Source organism: Monodelphis domestica, chromosome 6 (assembly GCF_027887165.1).
Source record: "Monodelphis domestica isolate mMonDom1 chromosome 6, mMonDom1.pri, whole genome shotgun sequence".
NCBI classification, from domain to species: Eukaryota; Metazoa; Chordata; class Mammalia; order Didelphimorphia; family Didelphidae; genus Monodelphis; species Monodelphis domestica.
This window is the reverse complement of record NC_077232.1, coordinates 128,937,924-128,954,170: the sequence shown is the minus strand read 5'-3', so window position 1 is coordinate 128,954,170 and position 16,247 is coordinate 128,937,924. Positions and strand designations below refer to the sequence as shown.

The 16,247-nt window shown below is 38.2% G+C and overlaps 2 protein-coding genes across 14 annotated transcripts in view; one reads left to right on the top strand and one right to left on the bottom strand.

The window, feature by feature from the left end:
- Positions 1-5,436, top strand: part of APBB2 (amyloid beta precursor protein binding family B member 2) — a 416,082-nt gene extending 410,646 nt beyond the window's left edge. For all 13 annotated transcript variants that reach the window (XM_007496529.3, XM_007496524.3, XM_007496528.3 and 10 more), the window contains one exon: positions 1,262-5,436. In XM_007496529.3, coding sequence (XP_007496591.1) covers positions 1,262-1,429 — 168 coding nt within the window. In that variant the 3' untranslated portion in view covers positions 1,430-5,436. The remainder of the gene's footprint in view (positions 1-1,261) is intronic.
- The window catches only part of NSUN7 (NOP2/Sun RNA methyltransferase family member 7), a 111,504-nt gene continuing 97,952 nt past the window's right edge, over positions 2,696-16,247 (bottom strand). The window contains exons 11-12 of the mRNA XM_007496519.3: positions 13,622-13,745; positions 2,696-10,451 (exon numbers count right to left, since the gene is read on the bottom strand). Of these exons, the coding sequence (XP_007496581.1) occupies positions 9,816-10,451; positions 13,622-13,745 (760 nt within the window). The 3' untranslated portion in view covers positions 2,696-9,815. The remainder of the gene's footprint in view (positions 10,452-13,621; positions 13,746-16,247) is intronic.

Genomic DNA, 16,247 nt, shown 5'->3' with positions numbered 1-16,247 from the left:
TGTGGACTTAACATACTCTGTGAAGCAGCTTTAACTGCATTCTTTTTTTTTTTTTTTGCATCTTTAGTTTTTATATCATATTCATTTCCAAATATATGCCCTACCTTTCTCTCTTGCCCAGTGAGTCATCTGTTTTGACAAAAAAAAAAAAGTAAAAAGAGGTTAAAAATAGCAGCCTGGCAAAACCAGCCAACACATCAACCACATGTGACAATACATGCAGTATTCTATAGCTGCAAGCTAAAAATAAGCAAAGCAACCTCGATTATCAAACACATCTTATGACGTATCTCTTTGGTTATAGAATTTGCTAGTGGAAGAGCGTATTGAAATTTATCAACAAAATTCATTTTTATTCTCTCTGGTCCATTGTGCCTAATTTTGTTGTTGTTCAGTCATGTCTGACTCTCCATGACCCTGTGAGTTTTAAAATTAATATTTAATAACTATTATATTTTAATAGTATTATTAATAATAACTAAAGTAAAAGAACTACCTGAAACTCAGCCCAGATGCAAGCGTGGGAGGGGTTACAGCCAACATAAATACCATCACGCAAACACAAGGACACAGGAAAAGGGAAAAGAATTCTAGGTAATACAGAAAGGAATTTTGGGTAATGTAGTTTTTAGGGTTTCAGGAATTTCTAACAATACAACCTCCCCTTTTTGGTGTTTTCTTATTTGCTATTTCCTTTTCCATCTCATTTTACAGATCAGGAAACTGAGGCAATCAAGGTTACATGACTTGCCCAGGCAGTCCCACTCTTGATAAGGAAGGATCCCTAGCAAATACTTTGACCATAAATAGTCTAAAAGTTAAAATTAAATCTCAATAATAAAAATATTATATTTTAAGAGATTTATTAATGATCATTAGAAATCAAGGAATAAAGAAGATACAAAATAAAGACCACATGCCCATAGCTGATCAGCCAGTTCAGACATTCCCCTTACTACCACCAAGCTCAGGACAGGAAGTAAAGACATGGGACCCTTCATGTCCTTGCCTAATACCCCCTTGTCTACAGGAAGCACGTAAGGACAGGAAGTCAGTGGGCTCCTGGGAAATGTAGTTCTTTTTTAGGGTAGCAAATTTTCAATTATACAATAGCAAGCATTTAATAAATATTGATTGAATTGGACTAGATGCGGCTGGCTATTTGCGAATGAATCATTTAAAATACATCAAGGAGAGGAACACAAGGAATGTCTCTCAGTGACTAACTGTTACAGAACATGTCCTTTCTCTTTCCCGACAGTTACGGTATCAAAAGTGCTTGGTGGCCCGGCCTCCTTCCCAGAAAGTTCGTCCCCCCCCTCCTCCAGCAGACTCAGTGACCAGAAGAGTCACGACCAACGTCAAACGGGGTGTCTTGTCTCTCATTGACACTTTGAAACAGAAACGTCCTGTGACCGAAACGCCATAGCTCCCCCGTGCCAGGATTCTGTCCCACTTACCTGAAGATCCAGTAGCTACAGATACTACAGAAACGGGAACAATTTTGCCTTCCATTCAGTTGCTGATGCTTTGTCTTCAGAAAAATAAATCCTTAACAAAACAGCGTTAGACAAGCATGTTCTCTCGTCCTTGCCACCATCGTGTGATATGAAAAGAAGCATGAATCCTTTTTTTGCTGTCAGTGAGTGACACCATGAGAGGTGGAAGGTCTGTTGTTGTACATAGTCTGAAACGGGACCTCCGTTCACACCCAGAGAAGAAGGTGGCCGCGCTGCTCCCTCTGAACTAAAGGCTGTCCTGGGGACGCGCTCCTTGTTTCACCGTCTTTTGGAGCGAGATTTGTCATGAGCAACTTGTAAGACCTTCAGCACTTTGCCCTGTTGCAACACTGGAGTAGATACTACATGATAGTTAGCATTGAATCCCTGTAGGATAGAATGATGAGGTTGGTTTTTGTTTTTTGTTGTTGTTGTTGTTCGGTTTAGGGGTTTTTTGTTTGTTTTACGAAATAACATCTGTTTGTTGACAAAATTGTTGGTCTAGAAAGCCCCTGACAGCTTTGTTTGACATGCTTTTGAACCATGGACACCCTTTTGTGTCGACTACTGTTTATCTCTTGTGATGTCGGAGGGGAGGGGAAACTGAGCTTGAACACCGTCTGATGGCACCCTTTTGAGCAATCAGAAAAGTCAGCCTTTCATTTCAGACAAGTACTTCCATTGGATGATTTTCAAACTAACTCTCGAAAATGAGAATAGTCACAGGAAAGTGCAGTGATGCATTTTGGGTGGGTCGTATTCCAATACTCTGCCTTACGTTGAACAATGCAACTAGAGACTGTAAGCTATTCGCGGTGGCTCGCTGGAGTCTTTCTCTGCGTAAACACCGTTAAAGGGAAATCCACCTCCCTCCACCTTTCATCCCCAAGAGTCTGATGTGGATCTGTTATGCAAATGATCATGGAAGGAATGCCCTTCACACAGCTTCATTCATGTACATTTAGATTTCACCACTCACGTGGTACAATCTTATCCGCATGGGCCACCTTTTACCGGTGTGATGCTGGGATTCTGCACCTGGCTCGGTCTAGTCGACTACAGTGTTGCTTAGAAATTTCTGCTCGAGTTTTGTCTCACATTTTTTCATGGGGACAGATTCCACATAGCAGTAACATCCTATCAAATTTGTGCATTGAAGACCAGACTATATAGATTTCTGTGCCATTAATAGGTGCTTTTCCTCTTTTTTTTTTTTGGTTTCTAATTGTTCTTAAATTTTGAAATATTCTTTTTTATTTCAGATCAGAACAAAATATTCCTAGATAGAACAGAGTACTTTACCCAAAATTTTCTGCCTATTTGTTTCTATCTAAACATATGACCCAACTGATAGAAAAATCTAGACTTACTGATGCTCTTATTTCAAAAGGCAGCATTATTAAGGTGATGAAATTGGTCATATGTGTTTGGTTTAGAACATGAAATTTCATTTTTTTTTCATTTCTGATTACAGCAGTATCATCATCCCCTTACATACCTAACACCTTTCAAAGCATTTTTTTCCATCATTATCTCATGTGAGTTTGACAAAGCTGGTGACAAATTGGGAAAAATAAAAACTCTGAATCCCAGATAAGTTGTGACTTGCCTGAGGCCAGGACATGAGAGAGCCTGGATGCCAACCCAGGCCCTCCTGACCCTTATCCCAGTGTCCTTTCTACTCTACCAGGAGGACTCCATAGCAGTCATAAGAGTCCTTTCAAAAGCCTGAGGACAAATGCAAAAAAAAAGTATAATAATAAAAACCACCACGATGGAAAGATTAGTTTTCAGGCAATTCTGGAATTCATATTAAACAAACAGGAAAACAAAAGATGTCCAGGTGATACTGAGTATATTTGTGCAGAAGAATTTCCTGTAGAGTCAGTTTCCCACCCCACGAAAATAAGAGTTTCCATAGAGAAGCAAGAGCTACATGAATTTCCCAACTCATTCACATATCTCTTCTGGAAAAATATATTTGGGGATCCTAAGGATGTTTCTGTCTATGTGACTTATTTCAATCTATGTAACTTTGTCAGTAAATTGAAGTTAGTAGGACTTCATTCTGCTATTTAGCACATTTTGATTAGTTTTTAAGGCAATTGGTGGTTGGTCTCCTAATGTTAGTCATTAATGTAATTTTCTTCCAGATCCCCTAACTAACTAACAGGGCTCACTGAGTTCCAGATCACTAGTTGGGTAGTTTACACTTAATAATTCTGGCCACTACTGGCGTCCCCCAACTGAAATGGCCAGTGGTGTGTCAAGAAGGAAATTCAAAATTATGGAAACCCTCTGTCCTTTTAAGAAATTACCGTTCAGAATTCCACCCAGGACTCCATCATGTTGACATTCCAACTCAGTGATTTCCAAGGCAAAATGACATTCAGTATAAACTTTTTTTAAAAAATCAAATAAGCCACTTTCATTTAGAAAAATTCCATCAGAACTACAAGTTTATCTTTATTTTTCAAGGCTTTTGTTGTGTTGTCAGGATCAAGAACACTGAGCTTAGCTTTGAGCAACAAACTGATTTATATATATATATATATGCAATTATAGGAAGCATTAAGACAAATAATAGACATTACATATGAAACATATTTGCAGATATTTTGCTTTTAAAATAGCTTTGCATATTTACCTAAATGCTAATTAATTTTATAAAACTGATTATTTTAAACAGTATGTTCTGACACTTTCTGCCATGGCCAAAAAGGATGTATGAAGTAGATGCTTGGGTGCTTGGATGTGTGTGTGTGCGAGTGTGAGATTGAGCGAGAGAATACCAATGTTTTACCCAATGTTGTAGTGACACTTCAGTTATCTATGCATTCTTTCTATCTAGTGATTCTGTAAGCAGGCAGCCATGTGCACTATGCCTTGTATGTCTTGTGTCATTTTTGAATTAACCTGTTAAATACAGCTTAAAATATTTTTATTTTATTTATTCTATTTTTACTGAAATATACTGCATTATTATGTTAATGTATTATCTTTACTGGACATTATTTCACAATGTATCCAGTTCTAAGTAATCTCCGTGTATTATAGGTTACCTAAAAGGTGGTTTTGTAATGATTTGTAGTCATATTTTTATTGGAGTATGTAGAAGAAATGGCAAAATGTGTAAAGTTCATTTCTTTTATTTTTTAAAAAGCAATTAGAAAGATAGATGCAGACATACCACCTCATAATACGCTCCTTGGGAACAAGGAAAATGTAGCCAACACCGTCTTTAGCTTAAGCTTTTACTTTGCAGACTGAAACACTAAATTGTTACTTTTTAGTGTTCTTTAAAATATTGCTGTTTCTTTTTAAACTGTATACATGCCCCCTCCCCCCCCATTCAACAGAAGACCATCTACAACTAATTAGAATACTATTTTAAAATGCATGATGGGTTATTAATCCCACTTCCATTCTAATGAGTTCTTAGATGATAAACTGTGGGCACAGCAACCTCAAGCTTCACAACAAAAAAATTCTGCTCTGCTTTCAAAATGGAAAGTTCTAAGACTATTCTGCACTAATTTGCTACAAACCCTAAACCTTTCTTCCTTCTCCTGTGTAGTAGCAAACAAATTGTTTCTTCTGCACTGCAACCTGGATGAAAGCCTTTTTTGAAGTTTTTTACTTCCAAAGCTGATGGTAGTTCAGCTTTACTATTAAAAATGTTATTAGTTCTGTATTCTGCAAGCTTAGTTATCTTAATATGTGGCTCAAACTTGTGCTGTGCAGTCAGCAAAAGGAAGCTGGAGCTTTGGGGAAGGACTCTGGCTCACTGTTTATCATGTTAAAGACCTCACTTCTAATCAAAGCAGCTTACTCCAAAAAGAAACGTTTGTTTTGCTTTATTTTATTCCTTTTGCTGTTGATCACTTTTACACATTTAAATGTAATTTGTTGTGAGAATAAACTTAGCTGCATAAAATGTTTGACTCATTTATCTCCAAAAAATGGAAGTCATATTTAGGGGGGAGGGAAGAAATTTAAGCACGTTTAGTCTATGTTGGCTTTTTTGTTTGGGTTTCTTTTCCAAAATTGAGCTGTTTTGAAACATCCATTTAGTCATCTAAGATGTCTGCTGTTATCTTTTTCCATATTTAATTATAGATGAAGGCCTTGATTAAATTGGTTCTTGCCACTTCTCCCAGACAAAACTTTAATTAATTAAACATTAATGGTGTATTCAAATTCTGAATAAAATGCCAGGATAGTACACTCTGAGCAGCCAGAAAAGGGACAGATCTTGTTTGGACAGAGAAGCAAAAGTTAACTCTTCTGTTCAAATTCTATTAAGTTTAGTCTATACTTGCTTCCCTCCCATTCCCCCTCAATCCAACTACAAGTACTTTAATGCAGCAGCCATCTACAAGGAGTCTGGTCATCTTTTAATTGCTAAAGACCAACAGTCTAAATTCTTATTTTCTTTGACTCCTTCTGTAACCTATGCAACTCTTGAACATGCCATCTTTTCTATCTTGGTTTCAATGACAGTACCATTTTCTGATCCTCCAGCTTACGCCTTCTCAGTCTCCTTCACTGGTTCATCATCTTTCGAGCCTTAAGTGTGAGTGTCCCACAGAGGTTCTGCCCTTGGCCTCTTTTCTGTTCTATACATTTTGTCCCTTGGCAATCTCATCTTGATGTTCAATCATCACCTTTATGTAGACAACTACAACATCTAGCTAACCAATCCTGGTTTCGCTATTGAGCTCCGGGTCTGAATTTTCAGTTGATCTCTATTTTTGCTGTTGGCAATAGCATTCTCCAGGCTTAAATTGTCATCTTTGATTTTTCCCACTCCCTCAGTCCCTGTTTTTTACTTCCTCAGTAACTCAAATAGCTGACCTCTTCTTTCCTCTCAAATTGCCACCTTGCCTTGCCTTTTTCTTAAATTTAATAATAGCCTCTTAACTGGCCTCATCTCTCCCCTCTTTGATCCATTCTTCACCAGTTGCCAAAATAATCAGTGTAATTTCCAGGTATGATCATGTCATAATCCTCCTCAAAAACCTCTGGTGGTTTCTTGTTGCCTATCTGATAAAATACAAATTGAAGAACTAGCTATTGTCTGAGCTCTTCTTGGCCCTCTCCCATCTTAGCACACTCCCATAAGCTGTCTTTCCTTCATGTTTGGAATTTGTCCCTCCGACTCTCCATCTGCTGAAATATTTCCCTTCAAGGTCTAATTCAGACTCCCCGAAGTATGTGCCCTACCTTGGCTGAAAGGGAATTCACCTTGGTATTTCTTACAGTCCTTTCCTAGATCTTCTTAGACTGTCACCTCCTTACGGGAGCAGCTCTTTGTTATTCCTCATCTTTGTATCTCCAGCTTCTAACAATAGGGCCACACAGTTAGTAGGTACAAATAAAAAGTTTTTTTTTTAAATGCAGTTGAACTGGTCTCACTAAAGAAGGGTTAGTCTAGCATAGTCTGGTTGAGAAGGGAAAGGAAGTGTTATCTTAAATTTACCATGACAACCTGAGATGGTAGTCTTTTCTAAGCACTAAACACAAATGGAATTTTTTGATAAAAAAAAAACAACTATCTGATTTCTCACTTAGGTGATGATATACCATAACATGAAAGAACTAAGAGACCAACTGGTCCCTTCCTATTAACCAGGACAGTCATTAACACAATCAGTTTGTCCTCCTTGTGTCTTTTCACCTTTCTTTATCTTTATAACTCACAAGTACTCATTCCACAACATGTCCTCTGCAGATCTCCTCCTGATTTCTAGAGCAACACATCAAGTTTGGCCATAATATTCAGCTTTTTTTCTCAAGGATATTGAAATGTACTTCACGTCCCAAAAACATAAGAAGAAAACTTGTATTTTCACTTTCCAAAAGAATTAACTGGTTGTGTGTGACCAGCACTCTGTCATTTTAAATGCTTTCACATTTAGCTTTTTAAAATAGTCTTGGTTCAGGGACTACAAAGAGATAATCTGATGTAACATCAAATCCAGATTATAGAACCACTCAATCAAAACTCTTTCACTTGAGGGATGTGGACACCTACGTCACTCTGAAATCGAACACAGGAGTGCCTGAGGTTGGATGGCACAAGTCTCCCGAAGGTCCAAGAGATCTTACATAGATTGAGTGAAGATAGCAATGCATTGCTATCTCCACAATATAAGAGCTGATACAAAATTCTGATAATGCTGCTCATCTCCAGACCAACAAGATTCAGTGTCTCAATGTCTAAGCTTCTGGCTTAGCCTCCAGGTAGGAAACACTTCTTTGTGGTATTTTCTTTTCTTTAATTTTTAAAAATATATCACTGCTTTATCATAAAAGCTCTATCATGTTCTTATTAAAAGCTTTACAGTAAAAAAAAAAAGCTTGCAGGTTTAATTAGACAATTGTTTAATATAGAAAGTTCATATAATGCTAAATGTAAAGAGAAAAGTTTGAAATAACTTAGTGCAATGATTTAAATATTAATCAAAATACTAAAAACAAACAGCTAAAAGTTCTAACAGAACTTCAAAAACCAGATGCAGTAGAAGTTGGGAAAAGGGCCCTAATTTTTTTTCAACAGAGCAAGCAGACATAAAGTCTTAGAACTACCCGTGGAAAATGGAATACTAGAGCTATGGGAAATAGTGGGCTTTTTGTTGCCAAGATGAAACAAAATTGTTAAGTAAAACATGTTCATGGAAGCATTGAGAATTCTAAAGTTCTAGGTTAAGGGGGAGGATGAACACATATGGTACTTGGATAGACTCTGGTATTTGTGGTTCATGATTTATACATTCATGATGTTAAGATAAAAGAATACCGCTATACTCCTTGACAAAATTTAAAAATCATAATTGGTACAAAAGAGCTCTTCCTTTGAAGATTCCAGATAACATACTGTTTTCCCATGTAAAAAAAGAAGAGCCCTTTTATTTTTTCATTAATATTTAACCTATGAAACAATGTAAACCTCCAACTAAAATAGAAAATAATTTATTAGTTAAAATGAAAAATCACAATTCCTTTTTTTCCAAATATATAGCTAAGATTTCATTTTTAACACATTTACATGCTACTACAATTATACCATCTAAGGTATTTTAAAACTATAGTATCCACCTGAATTAAATATTTAGAAATGAGTAATTTACACAACACTGTTCAACACTACTGAACTCTGAGTATAGAACATCATTTAAATTCAGACTTTATGAAACTGTTTTTTGAACAGTATTTTTTTAAAAGCCACTAAAGTTATAATTTGTTCTACTTACTGTCAAACAATTTCTGTTGCCATGATGAAAAAAGTCAGTAGATCCAGAATTGACATTCTTAGTGGGCATTCATCTTCTTAGAAGATGAATTGGCATTTAATATCATTTAAAAAATGCTACATTTTAGCAGATTGTGCAACAGAAATGATTTGCCAAAGTGTGATTACTGTTTTCAATTTGAAATGACTTGTAGCTTTTCACATTTCACCTGATCTCTTATGTGGAACTAGGAATCTTTAGGGGTTTCTTCAACCACTGGTGTTACTTGGATCCAACGATTTTACATCTTCTTAGAATTGATAATAGTTAGGAGTAAACTTGCTTTCAGTCATTATTTAAAACAGCATTTGGCTTAAGTGGTCAAGAGAGCTATGCCTATTTTACCCTGCTCAGGACCCTGGAAAGTTCACCTTATAAGAAGTGTTGAATATGAATATGATTCTATACAGCCCATAGGGTTGTGGGAACCTCTTGTTTTTCCTGCATATAATCATTCTCAATATCAGTACAAAGCGATCTCGCTCCCTTCCAGACAACAGTTCAGCTGAAAGGCCGGACATGCTGTCTCGTAAAGTTACAGCAAGACGCAAAGTATGCTGAATTAAGAGTCTAAATTTCGTGTGAGAGGGTCAGCATCTTTCCTGTAACTGCTTCTATAACTGTCTCCTTAAAAGTTAAGCTCTTAAATAAACTTGGTGGGTAGGATAAAAAATAATTATCTTCAGGTAAGATACTACTTCTCAAGTTTCTTTTTAAAATTGATGTCCTAATGACCAAGTTACAGAAGTAATAAAAGTCTAACAACTGCTATCGAATCTAGAGCTGCTGTGTTCTAAGGGGAAACGCACTGAGTTACCCAGTGTGGTGCACGCTTTGCTTAATTTCCTGGACTACATTATTGTCACTTATCTTAATTCTCTGACTGTAGTGTCCCATTTAGATTTGGGCTCGAAGACCTAAAGGATAAATATCTATGCTAGGATATTTAACCTTTAGAGAAGGATCAAATTTGGTAGATAAGCGTTCTGCCCTCTGACCCCGGGAAAATAACAGATGATGATCAAAGCCATGGTTGAGAATGCCTCACTGCAGAGGAAGGTAAGTTTTCTTTAGGTTTTTCCAATTTTTTGGCTGTTGCAGGCGTAACGAAGCTGCTGGCCTTGCCTCCAATCCACCGGTAATAGAAATGTGCTGGAATCTGGTTCTTGTTGATTTGGGCACCTGCGTACGGCATCATTACTGGAGGCAAAACAATCTCCACAGGTTTCAGCGCCACCATTTTATCCTCAGGCCGTGGCCTCACGGTGCTCATCTGTCTCTCGGACATCTTGGACGTGGAAGGCATGTTCTTCATTAGTGTAGTGGGCATCAAAGCATAGGGGGGCATCTTGACAGCTTTTTTCTGTACAGGAGCAGTACTCGTTTGAGTTGCGTTTTTCTGGGGAGCACACGGTTTGGTCGTTAATGTCTCCACTGAACGATTAACATGCGGTCTCAATTCTCGGTTCAGAAACTCTGCAATTTTTATTTGTGTACTCATGTTCTCATTAACAGAAGCTTTTGTCAGTGTTGTTTTGGACTTCTTTTTCTTCTTCTCCCTTTTTGAGGTTTTGGCTAACTCAATACCATCTAGCAATCCTTTTGCCGCAGCACGTGCCAAAACGTCTTTGACAGATACTGTCTCAGATGGATCCCGCTGAAATGTTAAAAGAAGCGTTCTATTAAATGGTGTCCGTCTAATATTGTAAAGGTATCATTTCAGCAGCAATCTTAAAAATCAGTATCTTTATTTTACTACACGGTCAAGAGAAGCGGATGAGTGGAGTGGATTCTACCTATTCACAGCTCTTGCCTTAAGAGTACTCCTCGGCAAGTGACTCGGACTCTTCTCCGTTTCCCAATCCCATTTAATGGGAATCCCAATCCCATTTAATGCTGTGCTGCAAAATGTAATGAATGGTGGGTAGCAAAGTGTTTTAGATCACTAATGGATGAAAAAGATTCATTGCAATGGAGCATTCATCTTTTTCTGCTGGTATTTTGCTGTCTACAGCATACAGCTTTATTCATGGATCTGGGAAGTTTCCCAAATGTTTATAAAGTATATTGATTGTATTAAGAGAGAGGTATAGAATTTGTTTTATTAGAAAGCAGCATTAAACTGGGTCATCCACAAGATGTGGTCCATTTAAGGAAGGGCATTGTTTAATAGAAAGAAAAGCAATGTGAGAATTAAAAGGCAGAACTAAATTCCAGTCCTGGCTCCATCACTTACTGGCTCTCTAAACCGAAGTATCTTCATCTACTAAATCCTAGCTATTTCCTACAAGACTCCTTAAGACATCCTATACAAAAGTATCAATAGTCACAAAAGCTCCTGTTACTCAGACAGTGTTTATAGTTTATGGGAGGTTTAGTGGTGAGGATATAAAATACTGCACTGACTACATCCTCTAGACAGGGTTCATGAAGATGGCTTTTAAATGTGAGAAGAAATGGACACTGAAACTCTTCAAGGTTAAAGGCACGACACCAAAAAGGGAAGAAAAAAAAGGCATAAAGCTAAGAAGAGACTCCATAGATTACACTGTAGAGTCAGATTAGGTAGGGATTAAGCACTTTAATAAGAGCTTGCCAAGAGCCAGCAGGCTGCTATTCTAGGTGGTGGGGTTGTTTACAGGGGGGCGGGCATATAGCACATACACATAAGTCAATACAAAACTGCCCCAAGACTTTGGGACATACTGTATATGCAAAAAAAAAAAAAAAAACCAACTTCAAGAGGGAGAAACTAGTAACTAGAAGGAAGAAGAAAGGCCTCGTGTAGAAGCAAGCTAGGGAGGCTTCTGAGCTGGAAGGAGCACATTCCAGACGTGCGATGGACACAGATTTGTAAATCCATTCTGTCCTGTACACAAGTGTGTGGCGTGCATCTCCAGTTGTTTCTTTTTCTACTTTGTTTCTTAAAAGATGAGTGGACTAATGTAAAGCACATTGGACAGTATTTCTTTGGTATCTGTCTTTGGCCTTAAGGACTAAGGAGCTCCCCAGACACTTGGATCCCTATTGAATATAAATGCACCACATTTAAGGTAAAGAAATGGCACCGTCCTTGCCATAAAGCATTTATGCCCTAAAAGCCTGGGACACAACAACGCTAAGTAACACAGGTTAAGCACAGGAAAGCACAGCCATTCTAAAAGTGATCAGTTCTGTGTAGTGAGCATTCACAAGAGGTACAAGTATTTTTATGGGAACCATCAACAGGGAACTGACTCCTCGTGGTAAGCGTGTCTGAATGCTACTTTGTAATACACCATTGTTACCACTCCACTGACGCCTAATTCCGCTCTCTAAAGAGACTGAGTGATAAGGAAAATGAAATGGTGACCCTTACACGGAGGCATTGACTCCCAAGCTTATAACTTCATTTTATTAAAGCACAACAGCAAAATTCAGTCCAGTGCATTGAGTAGCTGCCGTGTGCAAGATACAGACTAAGCAACAGGCCTGGAAGTGAGAGGCGGCAGCCCTGGGAGTCACAGGGTCTGATTTCTACTCCCCGGGTGACCTTGGTCGAATCCCAAACTGCCGGCCCGTCTGTCAACCTAGGAGAGGGTCCTGAGTTCCCTTCCAGCTCTAGATCAGTGACCCTAAGAATAAAGCAGGCCTCTGGCTTTAGGAGTTAGAATCTAGCCAAGGTAAGTATGCACACAAATCTAATACAAGCTCAAGAGTGTGAGAGTGAGGGGAGATAGAAAGTATGTGACCTCTGAGGCTCTCGGGGTGTCTCTTGAGGAGAGGGATAAAAAAGTCTTCATGGATGGATGAAATAGAATTTGAAGTGTAATCGGATGGCATTAGGAATGGGGTCTGATGGATAGATTTGGGCCAATATCAGATTGATAACTGTGGTTTGGGAAGGCCAATAGAAACCTAGTCCTGAGACCAATACACAGACTACTCAACAGGGAAGATGTGTCTATTCTAAAAGAAACAGATAAAGGGGAATTAGGGTGACCTAATACTAATAGCAGCTAACTCAAATTTCCCAGATCTAATAGTCCCTTCACAGGGAATCTTCATAGAGTTTGATCTACACTGATCCTCACCTCTCTGACCAAAAGAAAACTCCAGTCAGTCCCTGCTCTACCTAAATCTGCACTAACAGCCCCCCCCCCAGGTGGTATTAGAGGTAGTGGTCCATGGCAGTTGGGCAGGGCCCAAGGAAAGGTCCTGGATCCCAAAGGACCCCAGAACCTGCTCTTACAGTCAGATAGGCAGATGTTCAGGATCACCAGGAAACACAGCAGATAACAGCAAGGCAGCAGGTAGGATGGGAAATCAGGGTAGATCAGCAACTACAGAAAAGGCAGCCAGTCTACCCAGGTAAATCCAGAGAGACGGCCAAACCCCAGCTAATAGTCTCAACCCCCTACTTCCACATTCTAGCATCTTATCCTGCATCTCTCCCCTGCAGACCATCTCTCTTGTTAAAACCCTCTCTTCCCTATAACGGAACTGACTCTTAAGGTGTAAATAAAATAACTGGCAGAAATGTAGGAACAGCATTAATTCTAAATACTAGCCACCACTTCAGCAAAGGTATGAAAGGGCAGGGGGCACGCTGGGAAATGATGGCCTGGGCCAGTATGTATGGAGCCCAATTTAATGCTAATTCTAAAAGTCAATCATTCCTGATAACTCAAAAAAAGACCTGGCCCTCCAATAGCAGACCAAGGGAAAAAAGAATATAATTAGTAGTCAGTGCATAAATTCAGGTATAATTGATATATGAAAGCTTAATTTAGTTGTTGGAGGAAACTTGCACAGTAACATGTGGGTTGGAGTCTTTTTGAGACTTACCTCTCTTGTTAAGACAGCAAGGAAACAACCGTTGGTAATTTCAGATGGTTCTACTTTGAAAAATTTATCAGTAGATGAATGTATTTCTTTTACGGAACATAGTGGAAGTACAGGAGGACTGAGCCTGAAGTAGATTAACAAAAACAGTCTGTAGTCAGGAAAACTTGAAATTTGAGAAGGAAATTAATATGCTATCAATAAGAGTAATAAAGCCATTACATTTTAAAAAAAACCCTAACCCTTCCATCTTAGAATCACTACTGTTTACTAGTTCCAAGGCAGAAGAAGAGCAGTATGGGCTAAGCATTGGGGGTTAAGTGACTTGCCCAGGGTCATACAGCTACAAAGTGTCTGGGGCCAGATTGAAACCAGAACCTCCTGTCTCCAGGCCTTCCATTGAGCCATCTAGATGCCCCTGCCATTGTACTTTAACACTTTACTCACACCTGTCCTCAGTGGGAGCTAACATGAAACATAGTTATCCCTTTTTTTGCAAATGAGGCTCACAGAGCCTAGTCTGTGGACACAAAGTAGATTATCGGGGTGAATCAAAATTAAAAATCAAACCTTCTGCCCCAACAGTTATTCATCTATAGTATGCTACTCTCAACTAAATTTTCAATGTAAAATAAAAATAATTCCATTCTTTACTAATCAAGCAAAAAAGTCATCTAAAAATTCCTACATGTTACAAACAGCCTTATAAATGTAACATACTATATAATATTTATGTAGCTTTTCATATCTAAATATTAAAATTACCCTTTTTTGCAAAATAATTACCAGAGGCAAATATAAGGAACTAATTTATAGAAGAATATACTTAAAGAGTTCCAGCCTTCTTTCCCAGTCTTATTTTCCAAGCACATGCTCCCAAAGTCAAAAGTGGTTATAAATACAACTTCTACAATATTAGTCTTTTAAATAAGAAAGTGGTCCTCTCAAATGATATGTGAATGTTCACCGTGTGCTGTGTGTTTTTCTGCATGGGGTTTTACATAAAAATGCAAATACCGAAGTTGGAATAAACTCTAGGGAGCATGGTCTAGGGTCCATTCAGGTCCTACCTCTGACACGCACTGGATGTATGTAGGCCTGGACTTAGGTCAATGATGGTGACACCTTTTAGAGACCATGTGCCCAAAATGCACCCTCACTTCACATGTGAGCCCTTCCCTGCCTTACCCCAGATGTGAGGATAGAAGCACTCCCATTGGGCTGCTGGGCAGAGGGGCAGGTCATATGGAAAATGTTCTCAGGTACATGTGGAGAGGAGGAGGGGACACGGCCCCCTCTGGCACATGTGCCATAGGTTCGCCAACATGGGCTTAGTCTACCAGTGCTCCTGGCAACTCTAAAATTGTACTACATAATGTCTGCTAATCTGCCTTGGCAGAGAGAGCTTCTTTGCTACATGTTAAAATCACTGGACCATTTTTTTTTAAAGAATAATACTTCCAAATAAAACCTATTTTTCATTTTTATTGCCTTTTATATAAAATGCATCATTTTATCAATCAATCAAAATAATTACTGGAGTGTACTTTGCCTTTAGAATTAGAATATTTAATAAATATAATTTAATGGGTTTAATAGATAAATTAATAAGACTAATAAATCAAAGCAAGTAATCCTGATGGAATCAGAATTTTGGTGCAAATATTTTTATATGTTAACTTTTCAAAATTTAAGTAAATTCCAAACTTGTGTTTAATTTCTGGCTGTAGACCCACTTTCTCCAGCCCATGTTGACTTCCTTGTCCTAGAAACCTACTATAGCTTTATCTCCTATTGACTATGTCCTACTCTATAATCATACATTGTCTTTATAACATGGTATAGGGGGAAAGTACTGGACTTTCAGCATAGCAGTTGTCAGGGAAACTTTATTTCTAGTGCCAACTCTTCTAATAATTAGCTGTGTGAAACTAGCAAACACAGGCAACTTTGCATAAACCATTTAACCTCTCTTTTTTAAGGGGCTTTTGGAGTACATCATCTCTATGTTCATTGTTTCGTGTATTTCTTTTTTTATTTTTTACTTTTAATAACAAATTTCCACATGAGTTTTCCAAAGTTATATGATCCGAATTGTCTCCCTCCCTTCTTCCCTTGCCTCTCCTGGAGCTGGCAAGCAATTCAGTCTGGGTTATACATGTACTATCACACAAAATGTGTTTCCATATTGTTCATTTTTATAAGTGAATAATCTTATAAAACCAAAACCCTGAAACATATAACCCCCCAAAAAAGTAATAAATCGTGTTTTCATTTATATTTCTACTCCTAAGGTTCTTTCTCTGGATGGTAATAGCACTGTTTTCATAAGTCCCTCAGAATTGTTCTGGATCATTGTGTTGCTATTAGTAGCAAAGTCTATCATATTTGATTGTTCCACAATATTTCAGTTACTGTGTACAATGTTCTCCTGGCTCTGCTTATTTCACTCTGCATCAATTCATATAGGTCTTTCCAGCTCTTTCTGCATTCCTCCAGTTCATCATTCCTTAACAGCACAATAGAATTCCATCACCATCATCTACCACAATTTGTTCAGGGACTGAACTGAGGGACATCCCCCTTTTCTTTCCAGTTCTTTGCCACCACAAAGAGAGCAGCTATAAAC